Source organism: Jaculus jaculus, chromosome 6 (genome assembly GCF_020740685.1).
Source record: "Jaculus jaculus isolate mJacJac1 chromosome 6, mJacJac1.mat.Y.cur, whole genome shotgun sequence".
Classification (NCBI taxonomy): Eukaryota; Metazoa; Chordata; class Mammalia; order Rodentia; family Dipodidae; genus Jaculus; species Jaculus jaculus.
In genome coordinates, this window is record NC_059107.1 from 37,541,211 (window position 1) to 37,565,125 (window position 23,915).

A 23,915-nucleotide genomic window follows, 5' to 3' on the forward strand; every position below is an offset into this window, starting at 1 on the left:
CCCTGGCAGAGACTGCTGCTCCTGAGCTGGCTCTCGGGGTGCTCAGAGGGGAGTAAAGTGAGGTGCACTGGGCAACCATCACCCCATAGGCACAAAACAGAGTGGTCCTGTAAATACCAATGTGAGCTCTTAGGTCCCTGTCCCCTTGGAACCAACATAGGGATGTCACACAGGGAGGCAACCCCTGTAAGTTTGTCCTCAGAGTGAGCCCTCCACACATGACCAGACTTGGCTGACCTTGGGCACAGAGCAGCTCTTGATTTGAAGTGGCAGTGGGGGTGGCCAAAGAGAGGCCTGGAGCTGTCCAGTGGTCTAGCTGAGAATGGTTGCCTGACTCCCTGAAGGAGGGACTCCATGACTGTCTTGAAGGAGCCCACCTTGCCAGTGCACAGTAGGGGCTGAGGCCCTGGGCATCGCATAGGGCCCTGAGGACCTCGGCCTCATAGAAAGGTGCAAGAGCTGGAGCCTGTGCAGTGTGTGACATGAGGCCCAGCAAGTTCAGGGTTCTTTTCCTTTCTTTTTTTTTTAATTTTTTAAATTTTATTTATTTATTTATTTATTTGAGAGTGACAGACACAGAGAGAAAGACAGATAGAGGGAGAGAGAGAGAGAATGGGCGCGCCAGAGCCTCCAGCCTCTGCAAACGAACTCCAGACGCGTGCGCCCCCTTGTGCATCTGGCTAACGTGGGACCTGGGGAACCGAGCCTCGAACCGGGGTCCTTAGGCTTCACAGGCAAGCGCTTAACCGCTAAGCCATCTCTCCAGCCCTCTTTTCCTTTCTTTACATAGATAAATTCATACAAATAGTTAGTATAGCCAAGCATGGTGGAGCACACCTTTAATCCCAGCACTCGGGAGGCAGAGGTAGGTGGATCGCCATGAGTTCAAGGCCACCCTGAGAATACAGAGTGAATTCCAGGTCAGCCTGGGCTAGAGAGAGACCCTAACTTGAAAAACCAAGCCTATACATATATGTATACACACACATATATATGGTATATTTTGATCTTCACCCCCATTACCCTCCTTATCTACCTCCCACTCCCACTGACTCCTTCTTTTTCCTAACTAGTCCCCTTTCTCCCTTCATGGGTTTTATTTATGGCTGGCTACATGAGTGGGGGTAGGGCTCTTTTTTAAATCGAGTGAAACTGAGCTCAGCATGGAAGGGGAGTAGAGAGCTCCAGTGCGTTCCTGTGGCTTCCGTTTGGAGACCTGTGACCAGTGCACAATGGGTCACAGGCTGTGGAGAGCTGCAGGCAGGCGCTGTGCACTCGCCAGCATAGTCTCAGACCAGGGAAAGGTCAGGACAGGCGTGCTGGGGGCGGGTCACCAGAGCTTGGGAAGGGTGACAGATTTGCCTAGATCCACACTTGCTTGATGAAGCCGAGTCCCAGCAGGGTGCCGGGATGTTTCGCAGAGAAAAAAGGAGTGTTTTTGCTGAGAGAAAAGCCAGAGGGCCTTTCAGACAAAGTGCGCCACAGGACCACTGGCAACTGTGTCCAGAGAAGGGGCTACCATATTTTCTTTGCAGGGTTCCGTGGGGCTCCAGCACTTCTGGGAGAGGCTGCACGGTGACCTTTCAGGCTGGTGCTAATAGATCACCTTGTCAAATCAGGAGCTGGGGTCCCTGGGGGGGATGCAAGCCTCTGATTAACCAAGACAAATGAGATTTCCCCTTGGCCTGCTGAGGGCCCCACCCCAGGGTCTGCTGCTGCTTCCAGGCTTTGGCCTGAATCCCCTTTGACTGACACAGTCTGTGACTCTTCCATGCACCCGCGTGGGGACACGTGGCTGCCATTCACACATGGCCTTCTCCCCTGACAAACTCTTTGATAGAGGATCACATCTTTTTGTTCCTTCAAATTTAATTTTAAAAGTTGAAGAATAATGCGTACAGTTCAAAACTCAAAAGATGAAAAGGACATGGAGAAGAGCCTGCCTCCAGGGAAGGCAGGCAGCCATGATCATGATATCAGATAGCTCACAGGCTCTAGGCAGTATGGACACACCCTATTAGTTCTTTCCTTAGTGGGGGTGTGCTCCACATATGTTGGGGTATTATGTCTTCTTTAGTTTGGCCTGTCTGTTTCATTAGGGGTTTGGGTTTTTTGTTGTGGTGGTAGTGATTGTTATTCATGCTGCACTGTACTTCTTGGTGGTCTTTCCCTGGAAAAACTTGGGGAGGCTGGGCGTGATGGCGCACACCTTTAATCCCAGCACTCAGCATGCAGAGGTAGGAGGATCACTGTGAGTTCAAAGCCACCCTGAGACTCCATAGTGAATTCCAGGTGAGCCTGGGCCAGAGTGAGACCTTACTTTGAAAAACTACACACACAAAAAAAAAAACCTTGGGGAGATGGCTCAGCCATAAAAGGTGCTTGCTCACAAAGCCTGGCATCCTGGGTTCAATTCCCCAGTGCCTACATAAAGCCAGATGCACGAAGTGTTGCATGCATCTGGAATTTGTTTTCAGCCATAAGGGGCCCTAGTGAACCCATTTTCCCTCTCTGGCCCTCTCTCTCTATATATCTCTCTTTGCAAATAAATAAATAAAATATATTAAAAAACAAAACAAACAAACAAACAACAACAACAACAACAAAACAACCTTAGCCCAGAATGGTGGTACATGCCTTTAATCCCAGCACTTGGGAGGCAGAGGTAGGAGGATCACTATGAGTTTGAGGCCTGCCTGAGACTACATGGTGAATTCTAGGTCAACCTGAGCTAGAATGAGACCCTACCTCAAAAAAAAAAAAAAAAATCTTGAAGAGGGTCCCCATGGGGACAGGTCCTGGCTTAGCAGTCCCTGATGATAACTTTAATTCATTTCCAGTTACTTGTCCTGTGCCTGTCCCCTCCTGAGTGAGAGCAGGGACAGGACCTTCTCTGATGCACTGCATGGTCAGCAGGGTGTGTCACAGAGTCCTGAGCTCAGGCTTCTCAAGCCAGTCAGCAGGGCTGCTCCGTGGGGCTTCATGGTGGACTCCTGCCATGTGAGCGCATGTGTGCATGTGTGTGCGTGTGTGTGCATGTGTGTGTGTGTACATGGAACACAGAATCTTCAAATGAAGGCAGGTGTGAAAGTGACCAGACATGCCCCTGGGATGGAGGATTCCCAGTCACCTCTGAATCTTGCTACCATCTTCATCTGACTCAGAGGCTCCTTGTAAGACAAGTTGGGACATATTTAGCATGACGAAAAGAGTATGAAGACATAGGCCTCCCTCCCAACACCCTCTTTGCCTGAGGTTCCCTGAGCCTGGGCAGGGCTGCAGAATGTCCCACTCCCAGGCCACTTGGGGCCTCTCACCAAGGTGGGGAGGGAAGCTGTCACCATAAGCCAGCACCACCCTTCAAGGACGGGAAATTGCTTCCCACTTGCAGGCCAGGAAGTGAGGCCATTGTCTTGCTCAAGGTCAGCTTGAGTACCTCCTGGATCTGTGAGTGCTCGGATACCCCCTTTTACCCAAAAACGTGCCTGTGACCAGAGGTTACTTCCTCTCTGAGTGTCACAAGCCTATTGCCACTGGCTTCCAGAGGGGTCAGGATACAGGAGCCAGGGTAAAGTGGGGGGAGGGGGTGGCAACTGTAGGCGAGTTAAGTAAGACTCAGAAGCCTCCACCGGCTTTGGCTGGTTGGGCAGTGGCCACAAAGTGGGGGTATGAACACCTGTGCTCTGTAGACTCCTGCTGTCTGAGCTGGGGGTTCAGGGTTCCAGTCCTGTGACTCAGAGAGCAAGCCATCTACCTAGGTATTCTTGCCACCTACTTAGACAGCCCCTGTGCCAAGCCACCAAAAAAAGGCACACATATTTCCTGCCAGAAGGAGAGCGTTCCTGCCCAAGAAAATCTGGATTGATCCCCCACACACACACCCCGAGGGATCTTGCTACATCACTGCACACATGTGGCCATCCTGTGGTCCTGCTTGTAACACTGCGCCAGTGAAAGGCATGGTGCCCTAGCCTCCAGCATGCAGGTCAGTATGCAGGAACCACAGAAGAGAGATGGTAATTACCTCTCCCTGAAGTCCTTCACTGGCAGAAGATTAAAAATGATCCGAGGGAGCCATTAAGACCATTCGGATCAATAAAGATATTTGTGTACGTCTCTCCTATTTATAGTGATGAGCACTGCAGTTGATCCAGGAACATCCCCAGGGTGGGACAAGAACTCAGCATCCCTCAGGGCCTTGCTCAGCCTCAGTCACCACAGAGGTGCCACTGCTTACAGGGACTGCGCCACCACAAGTCGCAGAGTCAGGCAGGACCCACACCTATGATTCCAACCCTTGAAGGGAAGACACACAGGATTGTGAGTTCAAGGCCAGCCGAGCTACAGTGTAAGACGATCTCAAAGAACAAAGAAACAATACAAAACAAGCTTCCCGAAGTCTCCACTTTGAGTACCGTTTGCTTCCTCACCCAGGTGACTAAGTATTGATTGACCTTCTCCTCAGGGACAGAAGGAGACTGAGGGGCAAGCGCGCATCCACCTCCACAACAGTCCTCAAGGCTGAGTTTCTTGTCCCTGTGTCACAAATGAAGACCTAGGCTACCATGTGCTCCAGTTGTACCACTCCTGGGGATAAACCAAAGGACTCCAAATCAGCCACAGAGACACCCGCACATCTGTGTTTACTGCTGCACTTGTCACAGCAGCTGAGATAGGGAACCAACCTAGATGTCCATCAACAGATGGATTGATTTAAAAAAAATGTGCTATAAATACACTGTGGAGTTTTGTTCAGCTATTAAGAAGAATGAAATTATGTCATTTGCAGGAAGATGGATACAACTGGAGATAACATGTTAAATGAAATAAGTCAGAGCCAGAATGACAAATATCATGATCCTTTTCATATATGGAACCTAGATTACACACACACGTGCCCATGCGTGTGCAAACTCCCACACCCATGCACCTACACACAGCACGAAAGTAGAAAGGAGAAGAGAATCTGGGAGAAGGAAGACTTGTGGGAGGGGCCAGAGGAGAGAGCCATAGGCTAACACAAGCAAAGTTCATGATATGCTTGAACTAAAATATCTTTATGAGGACTGGAGAGTGGCTTAGTGGTTAAGGCATTTGCTTACAAACCCTAAGGACCAGGGTTCAGTTCCCAGATGCACAAGGTGGTACATACATTTGGACCTCATTTACAGTAAGCTGGAAGCTCTGGCTTGCCTTCTCTCTCTCTCTCTCTCTCTCTCTCTCTCTCTCTCTCTCAAATAAGATTTAAAAATATTTTTAAAAGTTCTGTAGCCGGGCGTGATGGCGCATGTCTTTAATCACAGCACTCGGGAGGCAGAGGTAGGAAGATCACCGTGAATTCGAGGCCACCTTGAGAAAACCGTGAATTCCAGGTCAGCTGGACTACAGTGAAGCCCTACCTCTAGAAAAACAAATCAACAACAACAAAAAAAAAGATCTTTATGGGCTGGAGAGATGTCTTAGCGGTTAAGCACTTGCCTGTGAAGCCTAAGGACCCCAGTTCGAGGCTCAGTTCCCCAGGACCCATGTTAGCCAGATGCACAAGGGGGCATACACATCTGGAGTTCATTTGCAGTGGCAGGAGGCCCTGGCATGCCCATTATCTATCTATCTATCTATCTATCTATCTATCTATCTATCTATCTATCTGCCTTTCTCTCTCTGTCTGTCACTCTCAAATAAATAAATAAATAAAACAAAAAAAATTAAAAAATATCTTTATGAAACCCATCACTTTGTAATGAATATATGCCAGTAAGTGGTTTGTATGCGATGTGGGGGGGGGTGTGGCTTGTGTGTGTGGTGCATGCAGGTGTATGCGCTGGTGTAGCACAGTGTGAGCTTGCCTGCAGTGCCCCGTGGGCTCACCCGAGACAGCCAGAGGAGAAAAATGGGGTGTCCCGTCTTCATCATCACTCAGCCGCCTATGTTTTTAACTTGTGACAGTCTCTTGCTGATTCTGGAGCTTGTCACTTGGAAGCCCCAGTAGTTCTGTCTCTGTGCCCCACAACACTGGGTGACAGGCGTGTGCGGCCACAGCCAGCCGTTGGCATGGTTCTAGACATAGGCCCTCAGGCTTGCACCCAACTGCTGAGCCTGCAAATAGGATGTTTTTAAAGATGGAGAGTAGCAGGATCAAGGACTCTTTCAAGGATTCAGAGCCAGAGTTTCACCTCAAGGTCACAGGCCTCCGAATCTGATTTCTTCATTTCAGTCAGGCCTCTTCCAACGTCAGGCCCGGCTGGCTTGCCTATTAGGATCACTGGGAGGGTAGGCAGCTCAGCCCAGCAGTGGAGCTCACCTTGGCCTCCTCTTCCTGAGATGGGGTTCAAGGCTTCTCCACACCCTGCAGGACAACTGGAAGATCTTGAAAGAGTTGGTGGAAAGGACATCAAGAACGGCAATGGCTTGGATCCCATTAGTAACCTACGAACTATGGGTGAGCACGACCCTGCCTTCCGCCTCTCCTGGGACGAGGGAGCGGAGCATGGGGCTGCTGTGGAGGCTTAGGGACCTGGTTGCAACTACTGTGTGGAGCCGGCTGGGGTAACCCAGCCCACCTTGTTCTGCTTGGGTGTGGGATCTGCCACGGTGCTTTCCCTCCCACAACCGCTCATCACTCTGCCTCATGGCGGCCTCTCAGCACCCCTGTTCTCCTCCATTCAATCAGCCTGAGGCCTTTCGCCCCTGCCCTCCCTTCTCCCTCATGCAGTCATGTAGCCTTAACAGAACAGGAGGGAAAGAGAGCCATGCCACTGTCCAGTGTCCCACCCCTCAGGACTAGCCCTCTGTCTTCCTCGGATTTTTAGAGGGAGGAGGCTATTAAAGCCCCTGAGCTGCTTTAAGCGGTGAGGGTACTGTCCAGAGGAGCCTTGCCTCCATCTAAGGGGATGCTTTTAGAAATGTGACCTAGGAGCTAGAGATATTGCTCAGCAGTTAAAGTGTTTGCTTGCAAAACCTGCCAGCCTGGGTTCAATCTTCCAGTACTCAGATACACAAGCTGAAAGTCATTTGCTGCAGCAGGAGGTCCTGGGGTGCCCAATCTCTCTCTTCCTCTCCCTCTCTCATTACAAATAAATAAAAATATATTTTTAAAATTTTATTTATTTATTTGAGAGTGACAGAGAGAGAAAGAGGCAGATAGAGAGAGACAGAGGATGGGCGCGCCAGGGCTTCCAGCCACTGCAAACGAACTCCAGACGCGTGTGCCCCCTTGTTCATTTGGCTAACATGGGTCCTGGGGAATTCAGCCTCAAACCCGAGTCCTTAGGCTTCACAGGCAAGCACTTAACTGTTAAGCCATCTCTCCAGCCCCAATAAAAATATTTTTTAAAGCCGGGTATGGTGGTGCACGCCTTTAACCCCAGCACTCAGGAAGTAGAGGTAGGTAGATTGCCATGAGTTCATGGCCACCCTGAGACTCCATAGTGAATTCCAGGACAGCCTGGGCTAGAAAGTGAGACGTTACCCCCAAAAAACAAAATAAATAAATAATTTTTTTTTTTTTTTTTTGGTTTTTCGAGGTAGGGTCTCACTCTAGCCCAGGCTGACCTGGAACTCACTATGGAGTCTCAGAGTGGCCTTGAACTCACAGCAATCCTCCTACCTCTGCCTCCCAAGTGCTGGGATTAAAGGCGTGTGCCACCACGCTTTGCAAATAGTTTTTTTTTTTGAAGAAAGAAATGTGAAGCTAGAGAGATGGCTTAGTAGTTAAGATGCTTGCACGCGAAGCCTAAGGTCCCAGGTTCATTTCTCCATGTTCCACGTAAACCAGATGCACATGGTGGCACATGTGTCTGGAGTTCATTTTCAGTGGCTAGAGGCCTTGGCATGCCCATTCTTACTCTCTGTCTCTCTCTCCCCCTCTCTCTGTCTCTAATAAATAAATAAGTAAATATGAATCTTTAGAAAGAAAGAGAAAGAGAGAGGAAGGGAGGGAGAGGGAGAGGGAGAGAGGGAGGGAGGGAGGGAGGGAGGAGGGAAGGAAGGAAGGAAGGAAGGTAGGTAGGTGACTTGGGACTCACTGTGCAGAAACTAGGAAGAGCTGAAGGTCATTGCTGCACAAACATCTGAGCCTGTTGTCAGCATGACTCGTACTGTGCCTGCACTGAGGTCAGCAAGGAGCTTCCAGGAATGGGCATCTACTTGAGGCCTCTCCCAGGCTCTCCCTGGGGTTGACTCTTACCCAGGTCTTCCACAGCCAAGGATGCACTGAGGCTTTTCTGTTCTCACAGTGGCATCATGTGGGGCAGACCTTGACTTTGACAAAGGACTGTCTCTGCAGGGTGGGGTGGGCCTCATCGACATCTGTGATAAGGGAGTGATTCTTGTTGCTAGGACACTAACATCTTCACCCACACAGCCAACACTGGACTTATCACTAGCTGGTCCTGAGCACCAGAAACTGCAGCAGGGAAAGGACAGCTACCACCCGTGTGAGTCCCATGGCAGCAAGTGTTCAAGGGGCCTTGGCACAGTAGCCCTACCTCCCATCTCCAGACCCAGGCAGTGTGCATATCTGCCAATTGGCTCTCTACACTGGAAAGGTAGTTCACAGTTCATCTCCATGTGTGTCGGGGGGAGGGTGACAGCCCCCTCTCATTGCTCATTCTGGGAAGCAATTATGTTTCCAGAAGCAGCTGTCTCCCCTGCTACCCTTTCTTAAAAGCTTCCTTGAGCTGCCCAAGTGTCCCTTGTTAGTGGAGGAAGAAAGACTACTCCCTGAGTGATTTGCCCTAGAATTCTCTCTGGAAGCAGATGTGGGTGCTCTCTGCCTTGCCTGCTCCTGCTCCCTAACCTCCACACCTACAGCGTCCACTGGAGAGCCAGGGCTGGAGGCTTGGCCACTTCAGGGGGTCATTGTTTTGGCGGTGGGGGTAGTGGAAGGGGGTGCCACAGCAGAAGCATAGATTCAAGAACCAAGGTAAGTGTGTCTGAGCAGATGACCATCCTGAAGATGGGCCAGCCTCCCTATACCCGGTTCCACTTGGATTGGGGTGACAGGTGGCAAGAGAGGAATCTGGTGGTGGCTCAAATGAATTGGAACTGGCCCTATTTATCGTCTTCCTCCTTCTCTGTCACAGAGGTGGTGCTAAGGTGGTCTCTGTCTGTCTGCCTTGCTGGTCTACCCTTGGCTGTCCCTTTCCTGCTGTCTCCCCGTGAATACAGTTGAAAACACTAATCTTCCCCATGAGCCATCAACCATGGCAGCTGTGGGCTGTGGACATAGTACAGCAGCGGTGGGAGCAGCGTGTGGCCTTTCCCTGGCTTTGCCTGGCAGGCATGGGCAGTGCCTGTTCTGCTGCCCTGCTGTAGTTGGAGTCCACAGGACCTCTGCCCATGGCCTCCCGCATCTAACTGCTGTTTTCTCTTCATATTTATATTCTGTAACTTCGGGTAGTTAGAGTTAGGTTCCTAAAGGGGCACCCCTGAGGGTGCCCAAGTGTTGCTGTAGTGTTCCCACATCCTGAGCCCTTTCCTTCCCACAAATGTGCACAGCGTTGTTCCACAAAACCCAACTCTTACATGCATAGACATGCCATGTCCACCCCTGGTGGCTTCAGACTGTGGAACCCATCAGGTTGCTCAGCTGGAGTCCTGGGTCTACACAGAACTGCCCAGCATTGGAGCCCAGAGCTCAGGGACACTCTGGTAGTCTGACAATGGCAGTGGCCAATGTGAGTGAAGTTTGCTTGCTTGGATGTCCAGGGTCTAGGTACAACAAGCTGTGATTTTTCTCAGAGACGGGGCCACTCTCACACCAAAAGGAAGTTCCTGGGTTGGAGAGATGGCTTAGCGGTTAAGGCGCTTGCCTGTGAAGCCTAAGGACTCATGTTTGGCTCTCCAGGTCCACATAAGCCAGACACACAAGGTGACAGAAGCATACAAGGTTGTATATGTGCATAAGATGACACTCGCATCTAGAGTCAATTTCAGTGGCTAGAGGCCCTGGTGTGCCAGTTCTCTCTTATCTCTTGCTCACTCTCTTTCTCTCTCTGATAACAAAAAAAAAAAAAAGTTAAGAGGAATCAGGTATGGTGGCGCATGCCTTTAAACCCAGCACTCAGGAGGCAGAAGTAGTAGGATCATCATAAGTTCAAAACCACCTTGAGACTACATAATGAATTCCAGGTCAGCCTGAGCTAGAATGAGACCTTACCTCCAAAAAAAAAAAAAAAGATTTTTTTTTTTTTTAAAAGGGAATTACTGATTCCTCCCCTTTGGCGACAGATGATTGTTTGGTACTTTAGGAGTAGAGCAGGCTTTGCTCTCTGCCTAGCCCCTAGTGGCTGATGAGCAGTGAGGACAGAGGAGGTGGGATAGGTATGGGTCTGAAGAGAAGCTAGGAGAGGCCAGCCGTAGTGTTACCTTGAAAATAGCAGTGGCTATGATGGCTGATTGCCCAGAGGAAGAACTGGAGCTCTCAGCTGCCTTCACAAAGATAGACAGATAGAGCCCCAGGTCGTGAGGCAGAAAGGACACACTCATCCTTATCCGGTACTTGCTGACCACAGATTGCCTAACCTCTGTTTTCTCATCTGCTGAGTGAGGGTCAAGCCTCGTTCACAGGATGGAGTCAATATCTAAGGACAGGGCATCTACTGCCAAGCCCCCACGCTAGAAGGAAGACCTGAGTGATATCACAGCCCACCCTCCATCAAGGGCCCACCATGCCTCCTGAGAACTCACCTCTTGGCAACTCCAGTCCATTCTACTCTCAGCATTTCACATCTCACTTTGAAAAGACCACCCAAGTGTCCACACACATTGCAGAAATGAAAACAGCCCCCCTCTGAAGGCAACATGTGAGATCTGGGTCCCGGGCCTTCCCGGGAACAGGACCTCCAGAAAGGGGGTGGGCTGAGACCTGAGTCAAGTGCCTGCTGGACATCTTTTGTACACACTATGTCATTAACCTTCCTCTTGGGGGGCGGGGTGACAAGGTTCTCATTGTCAGCTGAAGCAAAGGAGATTTAGCAATGAGGGCCTGGCCTTCAGAGCCAGGAATCAAATGTAGGGAGCCTTTCTTGTGCCCCATAACCTCCTGGTCAGGCTGATGGTGGCTTCTCTTTCCATGAAGTAGAAGCAAGCTACAAACTGATCCATAACTCTTTCTGATCCGAGCTGCCCTGCTTCCCTTGCTCGCAGCCCATCCGGTGATTCTGCCCCTGCTGTGGTATTTGACTGCTGGGAAAGAGCTGCATCCCAAGGCATAGCTCTTTATTGCAATTCACAGTTGCAGAGGATGTGTGATTGCATCCACACAGAATCCAGAGTAGGCAGGAGACGGGCCTGATGGCCACTACAGTGTGGTGCCCACCCCATGCCAAGCTGGGGCCAAGGTGCCTAAACCGGGAGCCTCATCCTTGGGTTCTGAGCATCTGAGGCTCAGCCCTGGTAAAGCTGTGTTCAGCTTGGACACAGCTCTCCAGTGAGCACAGGTCACTCTCATAGCTCCTGTTTTGCCTCCCTGCCCAGGTCCTTGCTGCGAAAGTGCTCAATCTTGTCCTGCCAAACCTGTCCCTGGGACCCATTGACTCCAGTGTGCTCTCTCGTAATAAGGCTGAGGTGAGTATCTGGGGAGATGCAGAGGTGCTCTGGGGCTTAGTGGTTCAGGCTTGGCCCTGTCCCTGCCATTCTGTTGCCCTTTGGAGCTAGAGGTTTTATCCTTGGCTTTGGGGGTTAGTCTGAGCTCTGCCCGAGACAAGCTGAGGAAATGGTGTGTGGATTAGTCAGGTCTCTCTTGGTTGTAAGTGACAGAAACCCAAAGCAAAAGTGGATTTATTGATAACTGGAGCACAAGGCTTCAGGCATGGCTGGATCCAGGGCATCAAAACTGTGTAAAAGGACTGGAGAGATGGAGTAGCAGTTAAGGCACTTGCTAGCAAAGCCAAATGACTCAGGTTTGATTCCCCAATACCCATGTGTAGCCAGATGCATAAGGTGGTGCATGCGTCTGGAGTTCATTTGCAGTGGCTAGAGGTCCCAATGCACCCATTCCCCCCCCACCCCGCTGCCCTCCCATCTCTATCTGTCTCTTTCTCTCTCAAAAAAATAAATAAATAAGGATTGCTGTGAATTTCAAGACCAGCCTGAGACTACTTAGTGAATTCCAGGCCAGCCTGAGCTAGAATAAGACCTTACCTCAAAAAAACAAAATAAATAAATAAGAAAGAGGTGGAGAGATGGTTAAGGCATTTGCCTGCAAAGCCTAAGGACCTGTGTTCACCTCTCCAGATCCTACATAAGCCAGACACACAAAGGTGAGGCAAGCACAAGGTCGCACATGCCCATTAGGTGGTGCAAACATCTAGAGTTTGATGATTGCAGTGGCTGAGGCCCTGACACAACAATTCTTTCCCTCTCTTTCTCTCTCTCAGTCTCTCTAAAATAAATAACAAATAAGTAAAGTATTTTTAAAATTTGTGTAAAAGCCTGTTCTCCATGTTTCTGTCTTGGACTCTCAGCACCCCTGCTAGGCATCATGCCCAGCCAGGCTTTCCCCAGGTAGGAGAAGGAGACCATGGGCCACATTACCTGAGCAAGCCAGGTACAAAAATAGCAGTTCTTCCAGCAGGAGCCTCGGGCTCACTCTGGCTGGCTGATACGTGGACCTAAGGACCTGTTCAGAAAAGGTGAGGGGCTAGCCCCACCCAAACTCCGCACTGAGGGAGAGGAAGGTAGTGATAGTGGTTCCAGGAAGGACGGACCCACCCATTCTGCAGCTGAGCAAACAGCTCAGAGCAGTGAGAAGACTTGCCTGGGGTTCAGCTTTGGTAGGCTAGCCTGAGAACCTGCTTCGTATGGCACTGGGGTGGCCACCAACCCCTGAGCATGTGGCAGATACCAGAATTACCCTCAGGACTAAGACACCAGTTTACCACTCCTCTTCCTGTTTCTCTTCTTGCCATAGGAGCTTAAAAACCACTAAATCCCAAACTTCCTAAGGCCCTGGGTTGGTGGGGTGGGGGTGGAGGGGAGATTGGAGGAAGGCTCTGGCATTCCAGTGCCCTCACCAGTTTCCCCAGGCAGTGGGATTCCAGCTTCTAGCTTTTTTTTTGGGGGGGGGTGGCCTGGAGGGAGGAGGACATCTCATGAGGTGTGCTGAGGTTGGATGGAGTGCTCCAGCCTGTGGGGCCAGTGATATAGAAGTCAGGCAGGGGGTTGGAGGTGCAGCTCAGCAGTGGGGCTCACTTGAAGCCCTGGGTCCCATCCTCAGCCAAGAACAAAACACAGAATTCATGGGGAGGGGTGTGGAAGGATCCCAGAGAGTCTCTAAGTCTAAGCTGCTATCCACACACTGAGGCTAGATTTGACTCACCAGGGCTGGCAGGTGTAGCCTCTGGTCTTTCTGGGTTAATCTTTGAGTAAAAAATTCTGAAAAGTAGAAAAGGTATAGTGGGGGCTAGAGAGATAGCTTAGTGGTTAAGGCACTTGCCTTTGAAGCCTGAGGACTCATGTTCAGCTTTCCAGATCCCACATTAGCCAGACATACAAAGGTAAGGCAAGTGTAAGGTTGCATATATCCACTAGGTGGCCACAAGCATCTGGAATTTGATCGCAGTGGCTGAGGCCCTGGCACACCAACTTTCTCCCCACCCCCCTGCCAAAATAAAAATTAAAAAAATATCAGCCAGGCGTGGTGGTGCACGCCTTTAATCCCAGCACTCAGAAGGCAGAGGTAGGAGGATCGCCGAGAGTTTGAGGCCACCCTGAGACTACAGAGTGAATTCCAAGTCAGCCTGAGCTAAAGTGAGACCCTATCTCAGAAAAAAAAAAAAAAAATTTTTTTTTTAATTTAAAAAGAAAAGGCCCAGGGTCCAAGAAAGCAAAAATGAGCCATCTTCTGTCAGGTTTGGCCCTGACACGGACGAAGTCCAGGCAGCCCCCTGGGAAAGGAGAGTGAGACCCAGAGCAGGTAACTGTCCAAGGGTGACAGACATCAGGGGCAGGGCTGGGATGCAAGCCTGGGTGATCAGCAAGTCTGTGCTTTGGTGCCTTGTTCCAGCCACATATCTGATAGCAAAGCTTTTTCTTCCTTGCTACACTGAGGGTTGTTGCTCCGTGGGCATCATCTACTTCATGTGGCGGGGGGGAGGGGCGGGCTCTGACCTGCCCACATCTCAAATAATGGTTCCAACTTAAATGAGCAGTCTCTGGTGAGCCCAGTTGAAGGGACAGAGTCAGGAACTTTCCCTCTGAGGTCGTTCTTCTCCTCTGAAAAGTGAAGTGGGGGAAAAAGAAATAAGGCAACGGGCTTCCAACCTTCTCTGGTGAAAAGTAGCATGTGGCAGGGGTTTTCCCCACGTTTGAAATGAGGGGAACTTTGGCGCAGGCCTGACAGAGACCCTGAGCCATTTCAAGGTGGAAGACACAGGACCGAGGCACTGGGCAGCGTGATGATCGGACTGTCGCTGGAAGGTGGGGCAGGAGCCTCGTTCCTCAACAGAGGGTCAGCTCCATTCACCACCCAGCTGGACTCTGCCTTTGAACCTCACGGGGAGTTAAAAATAGCAGCATTGCCTGGGAACACCCAGCACGAGTCTCAAGGCCCATCTCTAGCTGACATATTTCCCATGGAACCCTGCAGCTATAAAAGCCTCAAAGAGCCAAGCAACCACCGTTCCCCTAACGAGCTGAGCTGGCAAACCCATTCAGAGCCACGGAGAACGTGGCTGGGCATGAGCACACAGCACGGCTGGGAAACAGTGTCTGGGGAAGCAGGTGGCTCTGAGGCGGGATGCCAGCCGCGAGATGTTTGGGGTTTGCTGTGATGAGGGCCTCTCAACCTTCCCAGGTATTAGGGTCACTTCACAACTTCCAGCCCAGAGGCACACTGCATGTTGAAACCTCTGGAGTAAGAGCCTTCTTGTAGTCTCCATTCTCTCAGGGCACAGCAGTCAGACCCTCTGTGCCAGACAGCAGAGCCTCGCCAGTCTCACCATAACCCAGTTAGTCATCATCGTATTTTTATTATATTTATTTTTAATAGTCTTAATACTGGCATTTGAATTTGTGGAAGTCTTGTCCCAGAGAGGGCAAGTTACTCACCCAGCAGCACACAGCCTGCAAGGCAGGATTTGAATGTAAGTCCCTGTGCTCTGTTTGGGCGCTCACTATGTTTGTCTGCCTTGAGGGCCATGGTGAGAACCTCAACACCCAATGCTGCATTTCCACAGGGGGGTTGACCTCCCATCCAAAAGTCACCACAGTGATTCTGAATAGATACCTGCCTAAGGGCGTGGGAGGAGGGAAGAGAGGCTGCTGAGCCCCAAACCATGGGCAGTTACTCACAAGCAGATGCACTGAGTGCTTCAAGCCACCAGCTGGTCTCTGTGGCCTGTGGGAGAAATGCAGAGCACACCCTGTATAGGAGCCTGGGAAGCTGTTTGCAGAAGGAAGTGTTTGTCTTTCTGCTTAATCTTTGCTCTCCACAAATACCCAGATGAGCCGTTGTTGACTCATACCTTCACACCTTTAATCCCAGTACTTGAAAGGATCCTCATGAGTTTGAGGTCAGTTTAGGCTAAAGTGAAACTTTGTCTCAAAAATTAAAAAGCAAACAAACAAACAAAAAACACTTACCTGGCAGAGGAGATGCATGATCATGAAGGTGGTTTGCCCAGGGCAAGGCTTGTTTGTCCATTGCGCTCCGGATATGCTGACCCCTGCAATTTTCCCAAATGTGGAAAACTCAACTGTGTAACTTGTGGTAGTGGGGGAAAAAAAATAAAATAAATAAACAAATAAACAAACCAGGGCTAGAGAGATGGCTTAATAGTTGAGGCACTTGTCTGCAAAACCTAAGGACCCAAATTTGATTTCCTAGTAACCATGTAAGCCAGGTGCACAGGGTGGTATGTGCGTCTGGAGTTGGTTTGCAGTGGATAGAGGCCCTGGCACACCCATTCTCTTTCTCTCTCTCCCTCTCTCTCCCTATCTCTCTCTCTCTCTCTGTCTGTCTTAAATAAGTGTATAAATAATGTTTTAAAAAACAGATAAACCAGCCAGGCGTGGTGGCTCATGCCTTTAATCCCAGCACTCAGGAAGCAGAGGTAGGAGGATCACAGTGTGTTTGAGGCCACCCTGAGACTACATAGTTAATTCCAGGTCAGTCTGGGCTAGAGTGAGACACTACCTCAAAAAAAAAAAAAAAAAGCCAAAACAACAACTAAGATTACACCACCAGTGAGCCAGTTGGAGAGCAACCAGCTGAGTTTCCAGTAGCTTCTATGCTGGGTGCCTCTCCCTGCCTCCACCTAGAGGTAGTCAGGTCAGGGGCTAGGCCTCTCCCCATCCCCATGAGTACATTGCCAGGTGACCTCAGAAGGCACCCCCTAGGTCTCGAGGACCTTGGCCAGACTAAGGTCCTCAACTGGGAACAACATAGCTCATGACAGCTCCAACTGCCCCTCTGTCCCAGGGCACCTCCTGCCACAAACTGTCTCTAAACCCAGGCTTTCAGCCAGCTGAGTTTTCACAGCAGGCTTCATTACAAACCTCCCTACTATTCACATCTTATATTGCCTGGAACATACCTGTGTATCTAAAGCAACAGAAATTCACTACTACCCTTAAAAAGAGAGGAAAGCAGAAATAACAGCTTATTTCCAGTGGCTCTGGTCTGGTGCATGACCGTCAGCCTCCAAGGTGGAGTGCCACTGCACTGGCCAGAGCCAGTGAGACCATGGCAGTGGAGACTCAGCCTCATGTTAAGCAGGGCCTGCTCGTCTCTGCCATGCTAAAAGCAGCAAACCCTTGTGGGATGCCAGTAGTGAACAGTGCCTCAGCCAGTGGGTGGCCCACCAGCCCCAGCCCAGCGGATCACGGCACATCTGCTGTGTGCTGGTCGTTCAGCTCCATGGCCTCGGTGTGAGGGAACATCTTGAACTCTCATTCACTTTACTAGTCCCCACCCAGGCCCTCCTGAGGCTGGCCTTCAATACAACCAGACTTATCATGGAGCATGGGTTGGACGTGGACACACTTAGTACAGACCAGGGTCAGAAACCAAGAGCCAGCATGGCCCAGGGGAACTCTGGGAAGGCCTATGCTTCCTAGTGAAGTCTTGGCTAAAAGAGAGTGGACAACTGATGAGGCTACCAGCCACAAGTGAGGGGCTGGAAAAGCTGCCTGGTAAGGGCAGAAGCCACGAGCACATAAGAGACGCGGAAGTGCTGGTGGCGGCCGCAGACCACCTTCATGGTTAGCCTGCCTCTGACTCTGGCCTGCTGATGGGCCTTGAGTGAGTCACCTGACTTCTCTGAGTCTCCTCTTGGACAGCACTTTACATCATGGTGTCGCTGGGAAGATGAATCCAACACCTGGCACAAGAGCAAGGGCTCAGCCTCACTCATCATGGGACAGGTGAAGTGCTCTCCCTGAGGGACCCACGTGTGGACTGCACTGAGGGCCATGGCTGTGTTTGTGGACACAGGTTCAGTTTCCTCCAGCAGTAGCTGAGTTCAGGGCCCTAAGCCCCAGCGGGCAGTCCCTGGCTATAAGTCCAACCTCACAGAGCCTCAGGGCTAGGAACAGGGAGATGCCAAGACTTCCAGAGTGACAGGGACATATCCAAGGCCCATGCAGTTTAACCCACTGGAAACCACAGAAGGGCCCCCATTGGGGGCACAGAAATACAGGAAGGCTAGGGGCTTACCCTTGCCCCTGAGGAAAGGCATGCAGCTCTAGTTAATGATGGCTCCACAGACACTGTTACCTGGATTCAAGATGTGGCTCTTGGACCCAGATCCCCAGAAGAATGCTCTGCTCTCAGCTGGTGGGAGAACCTGGTCCAGACAAGAGATTGGAGGCAGGGGGTGGAGCTGGTGATGAAAGGCAGATCAGAGATGGCCCTTGGTGTGTGTTCATTTGTTTGGAAACTCTTTACTTGAGGTCACTGAGTCACATGTGCTATAAGAGACAACACAGAGGTCTCCTACAAACCCATGGGATGCTGTCTGCCAGATGTTGATCCTACATGGCCACAGCTACTTTCCACCCATGCTTGACCCCTCTTTGCCTCTGAGATAACCAAGAATATTCCAAAAATGTTTCATGGGCTGCCTTGGACTAGAGTACTTGCTAGCCATGCCTGAGGCCCTGGGTTCCACCCCTAAAAAGAAGAAAAGTGTGGGGGGGTACTGACTGGGCCAGCATTGCTACTAGAAGGAGGGTATGGGTCCTTGAGCCTCAGTCTCCCCATAGGACACAGCCCTTCTCTTTCCTCCATGACTGAATTTCCCCTGACCCTCAGTCCCTTCTAGCCCTAGCTATGTGGTTCTATTTGTGGTCTGTCCTTCTGTCCTCTCCCCCACATAGCTGGTGCTCCTTCCCCAGAAGGCCACTGTGTAAACAAGGCCTACGTGACCCAAACGTGGAAATGAAGCCACTTGCAGGAAGTGACCAGGCCATAGGAGCAATTAAACCCCGGAGCAGACTCCCCAGGGACCCGGCATGCTAGGATGCTCTGGGAAAACAGAGCCAAGCCTCTGGAAGAATATGAATCGGGGACACAGGGCACCAGGAAGGCTGGAGCCTACGGGGCTGTGGTTCCCAGAGCCTGGAGGAGTTCATGCAGCATGAGTGGGTGAGGCTGGTAAGAGTGAGGAAGAGTGAGGAAGCCTTCTCTACTGTATACATCCATTCTGCTACTGGCATCTTCCAAGGGCACCCCTTTGCTGCTGTGGCCCCTAGAAGATAAAGCAAGCCCTTGACTCACAGAATGAATGCCCAGCCCTTCTGCTTGCCTTCTTTTGGGGAGGACATGGTCACGTGTCCGCACTTGGCTGCAAGAGAGGCTGAGACATGTAGTCTATCTGGGAAGTTATATGGCTTGCTGAGTGCCAAAGATTCAAAAGTGGCAGCGGGAATTGGGATGCTAATAACAAATGGTTATTAGACCTGTCCGTGCCTCGGTTTCCTCACCAGCATAACATGGGTGATAATAGCCATGCCTCCATTGAGGTGGTTATGAAGACCAAGTGAGTGATCAGATGCATTAACCCTCCACGCCATGCCCAGAGCAATAGCTCGGGTGTCAGCTGTTATTGCTGCCCACAGCAAGATGCTGCACAGCCCTCCCTGGCCTCATGCTGAGCACTGGGTGAGCTTCTGGTTCACAACACAGACATTGCTGCTGCTCTTGTTGATGGTGTCAGGACCCCGCCAACCTTGAGCTCAGAGCTCTTCTGGGGTCCTCACAGCTCTCTACCAAACAAGGCTCCTTGTGGGCTTCGAAGGAGTGCCCACAATAGCCTGGGCCTATGACTGGATCCCCCCACCCCTCACAGCCCTTGCACTGCCCTGCCAGTCTCGAGTCCTCTTGGCCTGCCGAACAGATGGCCTGGCCCCGTGGGGTCCACGCCAGATCGGCTGCAGGAAGTGGCTAATCCGTCTCGTGTAGCTCATCACAAATGGTCTGTTTGGTGGAGCTCAGTCCCTGCCTGGCATGGGAAGGAATCCAGGATGTCAGGGTGACTGCAGGACAGCTTGTCCCTTCTCATATGGATCTGGAATTGAAGCTCAGATAGTGGCAGCAGAAGGGGTGAGCCTGAGTTAGAGCCCAGAGACCCCCTACTGCCTCACAGGCAGTTCTCTTTGCCCCTTACCCAGATCCTGCCAAGTGGTTGTCTCCAACCTGACCAGAGCCCACTGAAAGAGAAAGGGGCATCATGGCTTCATGCCTACCTTTAGGAGTCCAGAAGGCTTCCAGAAACTTCTCAGACACTCTGTGGGGCAAAGATCTCACCTCAAGTCCCAAATAAGTTTCTGAACTATCCCCCAAACAGGAGAAATCGAGCCATAAGGCAAAGCAAGCCAAAGAGGGCAGACTGGTCCTGGCCAGAAATATTGGGGAGAGCCTGAAAATGGCTAGTTCTGGGCCTCCAGTGTGAGTGTGGGAGTCAGACCCCCGGCAAGCTGCTGATTGAAGGAGGGCCAAGCTTCTGGACACATCTGGTGGGGGGGTAGGGATAGCCATTAACCCCAGTCTTCTGTAGTCCTAAGCCCCTGAGGCCCAGAACAACCACTTTCCTGAAGCCCATGAGGCAAGAGGCTTGCTGCAACACCCTTGGGGGCTCCCCACCCTGACCTCCTGCTTTCCAGCATGGCCCACGGTTCCCCAGATCCATCTGGGCAGACACCAAGTTGGAAGATGGAAAAGGAAACAAGACACGATTTCTCAGCATCCTCTGAGCTACTCTTGAGTAAAGCAATCGAAGCAAATGACACCAGTCTTCTTTTGTTTTGTTTTGTTTTATTTTATTTTCAAGGTAGGGTCTCACTCTGGCTCAGGCTGACCTGGAATTAACTATGTAGTCTTAGGGTGGCCTCTAACTCATGGCGATCCTCCTACCTCTGCCTCCCAGGTACTGGTATTAAAGGCATGTGCCACCACACTGGGCTTAGTTTTTTTAAATGTTTTTAAAATTATTTTTATTTATTTATTTAAGAGCAACAGACAGAGAAAGAGGCAGAGAGAGAGAGAGAGAGAGCAGAGACACACCAGGGCCTCCAGCCACTGCAAACAAACTCCAGACGCATGCGCCCCCTTGTGCATCTGGCTAATGTGGGTCCTTGGGAATCGAGCCTTGAACCGGGGTCCTTAGGCTTCACAGGCAAGCGCTTAACCACTAAGCCATCTCTCCAGCCCAGTTTTGTTGTATTTTGAGGCAGGGTCTTGCTGTACAGCCCAGGCTGGCCTCTGTGGGTCCCCCAGACCAAGCACCTGAACTGAAGCCACTTTTGAGCAGAGAGATGCATGACCCCCTGGGCAGACTGTCTCCTCAAGCTGACAAACCTTCTTCTCCCCTCAGGTCGACCTGTATGACTCGGACCCCCTCATCTGCCGCGCGGGGCTGAAGGTGTGCTTCGGCATCCAGCTGATGAATGCCGTCTCGCGGGTAGAACGCGCGCTGCCCAAGCTGACGCTGCCCTTCCTGCTGCTACAGGGCTCTGCGGATAGGCTATGTGACAGCAAGGGGGCCTACCTGCTCATGGACTCGGCCCGGAGCCAGGACAAGACGCTGAAGGTGAGGGCCAGAAGGCTGTGTCCCTTTGGAAGTAGGGCCAGCCTGGCTAGGAAGGACTCTAATGACTTGTGTGTCCCTAGCTGGGCCTTTTGCATGATGGGCCTCCCTAAAGGACGGACAGGATGTGGAGAAGGAAGGATCATGAGAGGAGCCTGCAGCTGAGCACTGAGCAGTTACAACCCCAGAGAGACTATCATGTCCATGCTGCAGGGACATACACACACACATACATACACACACATACACACACACACACAGTGCCCCATTGCCCTCTGTATCTACCACAGCTCAGGATAAAGGAGTCCCAGGGGCTCGGGGAACATAGGGACTGAGGACACGCAGGGTCTATGGAATCAGGGAACGTGGGTCCCAGGGCACTTGGTTGAACCTGAGCTGTAAGGGAATTTGCATGGGCCGGCACTGCAGCACACTTGCCCCTGACCCACATAGTCTTGACTCCTGGTCTGGACTATGGCCCAGGTGGGACCTGAGGCTGCATTCTCACTGGGTTATAAAGAGAGCAGGTAACTCTTTAGACCCCTCACCTGCAAGGTAATAGAGTCAGGATTCGACTCAGATGACTAGATTGGAGTCTGAGGTCCCTCTGCAGCCTGTGCTGTGTTGACACACTTGCACCTTTGCAAACTGTCGAGGGTTTGCCTTCATCCGTGCTGAGCCAGACTGTAGCCCATATCAGTTGCCAGACAGACCCATGGGTGAATGGAAAAATGGGAAGAAAAAAATGGGAGGCGCTGGTCTACCTCAGTGATGTGGCAGTGGCTGCACACTCGGGCCCTGGCTTCCATCTGTTCATGATCACAAGCAGCTCTTCTGTCACTTGGTAGAGGCCCTGAGAACCATCGAAGGCCCTCCCTGCCTCTGCCATGGAGCCTGTGTCCAACAGGAAGAGCGATAAGCAGAAGAACGAGTGCAGTGGTGGTGGGCAGGGGCCTGGGTCTGGAAGACCACACATTAAGCGAAATGAGCCGGGCGCAGAAAGACAAGTACAGCATGCTCTTAGTGACAAGGAGGAACTAGAGTGTTGAATTCACGGTATAGGCAGAATGGAATGGTGGTTCTTTGGGCTGAGAGGAGAGAGGGGAGAGGCAGGCGGGCAGATTGGTTAAAGGGTACAAATTCATGCCGGGCATGGTAGTGTATGCCTTCAATCCCAGCACTTGGGAGACAGAGGGTAGGTAGATTGCTATGAGTTCAAGCCCATAGTAAATTTCAGGACAGCCTGGGATACAGTGAGACCCTACCTCAAATAAAAAGGGGGGAGGGCTGGAGAGATGGCTTAGTGGTTAAGTGCTTGCCTGTGAAGCCAAAGGACCGTGGTTCGAGGCTCGGTTCCCCAGGTCCCACGTTAGCCAGATGCACAAGGGGGCACACGTGTCTGGAGTTCGTTTGCAGAGGCTGGAAGCCCTGGCGCGCCCATTCTCTCCCTCTCCCTCTATCTGTCTTTCTCTCTGTGTCTGTCGCTCTCAAATAAAAAATAATAATAATAAAAATAAAAAAATAAAGGATGCAAATTCACAGTTGAGTGACAGGAGTAAGTCCTGGTGTGCTACAGCCCAGCAGGGTGACTATAAGTTAAAAATACATTGTATTTCTTCAAAATAGCCAGAAGAGAAGATGTTGAGTGCTGTCATCATAAGGAAGTAAGTGGTAGAGGTGACAGATATGCTGATCATTTTTAAATGCTTTTAAGAATGCCCTTGGGGTTAGGATCTATGCCAGCTAGCAGGGGGCCTGTTCCAACCTCTCTGAGATGGTGACCCTGGCGGACCCTGGAGGGAGAGGGAGGAATCACTTTGAAATCACCAGTAGTCTCCTCAGACACTAGAGACCTTAGGGTATTTTTTTTTAATTTATGTAATGTATTTATTTGCAAGTAGAGAGGGGTGGGGAAAGAGAACAGGCATGCCAGGGCCTCCTGCCACTACAAATTAACTCCAGACGCATGCGTCACCTGTGCATCTGGCTGTACATGAACACTGGGGAGTGGAACCTGGACAAGCCAGGCCAGCCAACCTTGCAATCAAGTGTCTTTAACTGCTGAGCCATCTTCCCAGCCCCAGAGACCTAAGAGTTTCTAAGGCAAATGGTACATGGACAGGCAGCATCAGAGAGGTCTAGCTAGAGGAAAGTTCCAGAGTCATCCATATATGGAGGGTTTTTAAGACATGAGTTATGGGGAGGTAATATGATGGAGAATGGAATTTCAAAGGGGAAAGTGTGGAAGGGGGATGGAGGGAATTACCATGGGATATTTTTTTATAATCATGGAAAATGCTAATAAATTTTTTTTAAAAAAAGCTGAATCAGGAAAAAAAAAAAAAGACATGAGTTAATAGGGAGAGTTGGGGAGAGGGCTATGCAGAGCCCCCAGTCCATGAAAAGTCAGTGTGCACAGATGGTCACTGGTCAACCTCTGCTTGGAAGTCTAGCAACATGTGAGTGCTAAGTGCCCCTGCATGGCATGTGAGGTCCCTATTGATCCTGCCTAGAGCAACCACTGGAGGCTGGAGGGAGTAGGAGACATCTCCACATGAGCCTTGATGGAGATGTAAAGACAGATAGAGTCCCCAGTGGAAGGTTCTGGAGTGGAGGTGCAGAGGCTGGAGAGTTGTGGAGGCAGGGAATGAAGGTCCAAGACTTGTTGGAAATTGTAACACATCTGATCAAAAGGTGCTGGCCCTGGCAGGGCAAGGTGGCACACATTTGCCATCTCTACTACCCAGAAGGCTAAGGCAAGAGGACAGCTTAAGACCAGGAATTTGAGGCCAGCCTAAGCACCATGGCAAGACCTCATCTGAAACAAGGGGTGGGGGATGTCAGGAGTATGACCTTGTACACGCCTGTCCTCTGCCTGTGCCCACC

At 51.0% G+C, this 23,915-nt stretch overlaps 1 protein-coding gene and 1 pseudogene across 4 annotated transcripts in view; both read left to right on the top strand.

The window, feature by feature from the left end:
• The window catches only part of Mgll (monoglyceride lipase), a 123,728-nt gene that overhangs the window by 96,733 nt on the left and 3,080 nt on the right, over positions 1-23,915 (top strand). For all 4 annotated transcript variants that reach the window (XM_045152751.1, XM_045152753.1, XM_004665120.3 and 1 more), the window contains exons 6-7: positions 11,479-11,568; positions 20,817-21,032. In XM_045152751.1, the coding sequence (XP_045008686.1) occupies positions 11,479-11,568; positions 20,817-21,032 (306 nt within the window). The remainder of the gene's footprint in view (positions 1-11,478; positions 11,569-20,816; positions 21,033-23,915) is intronic.
• Positions 15,578-15,732, top strand: LOC123462002 (annotated as a pseudogene).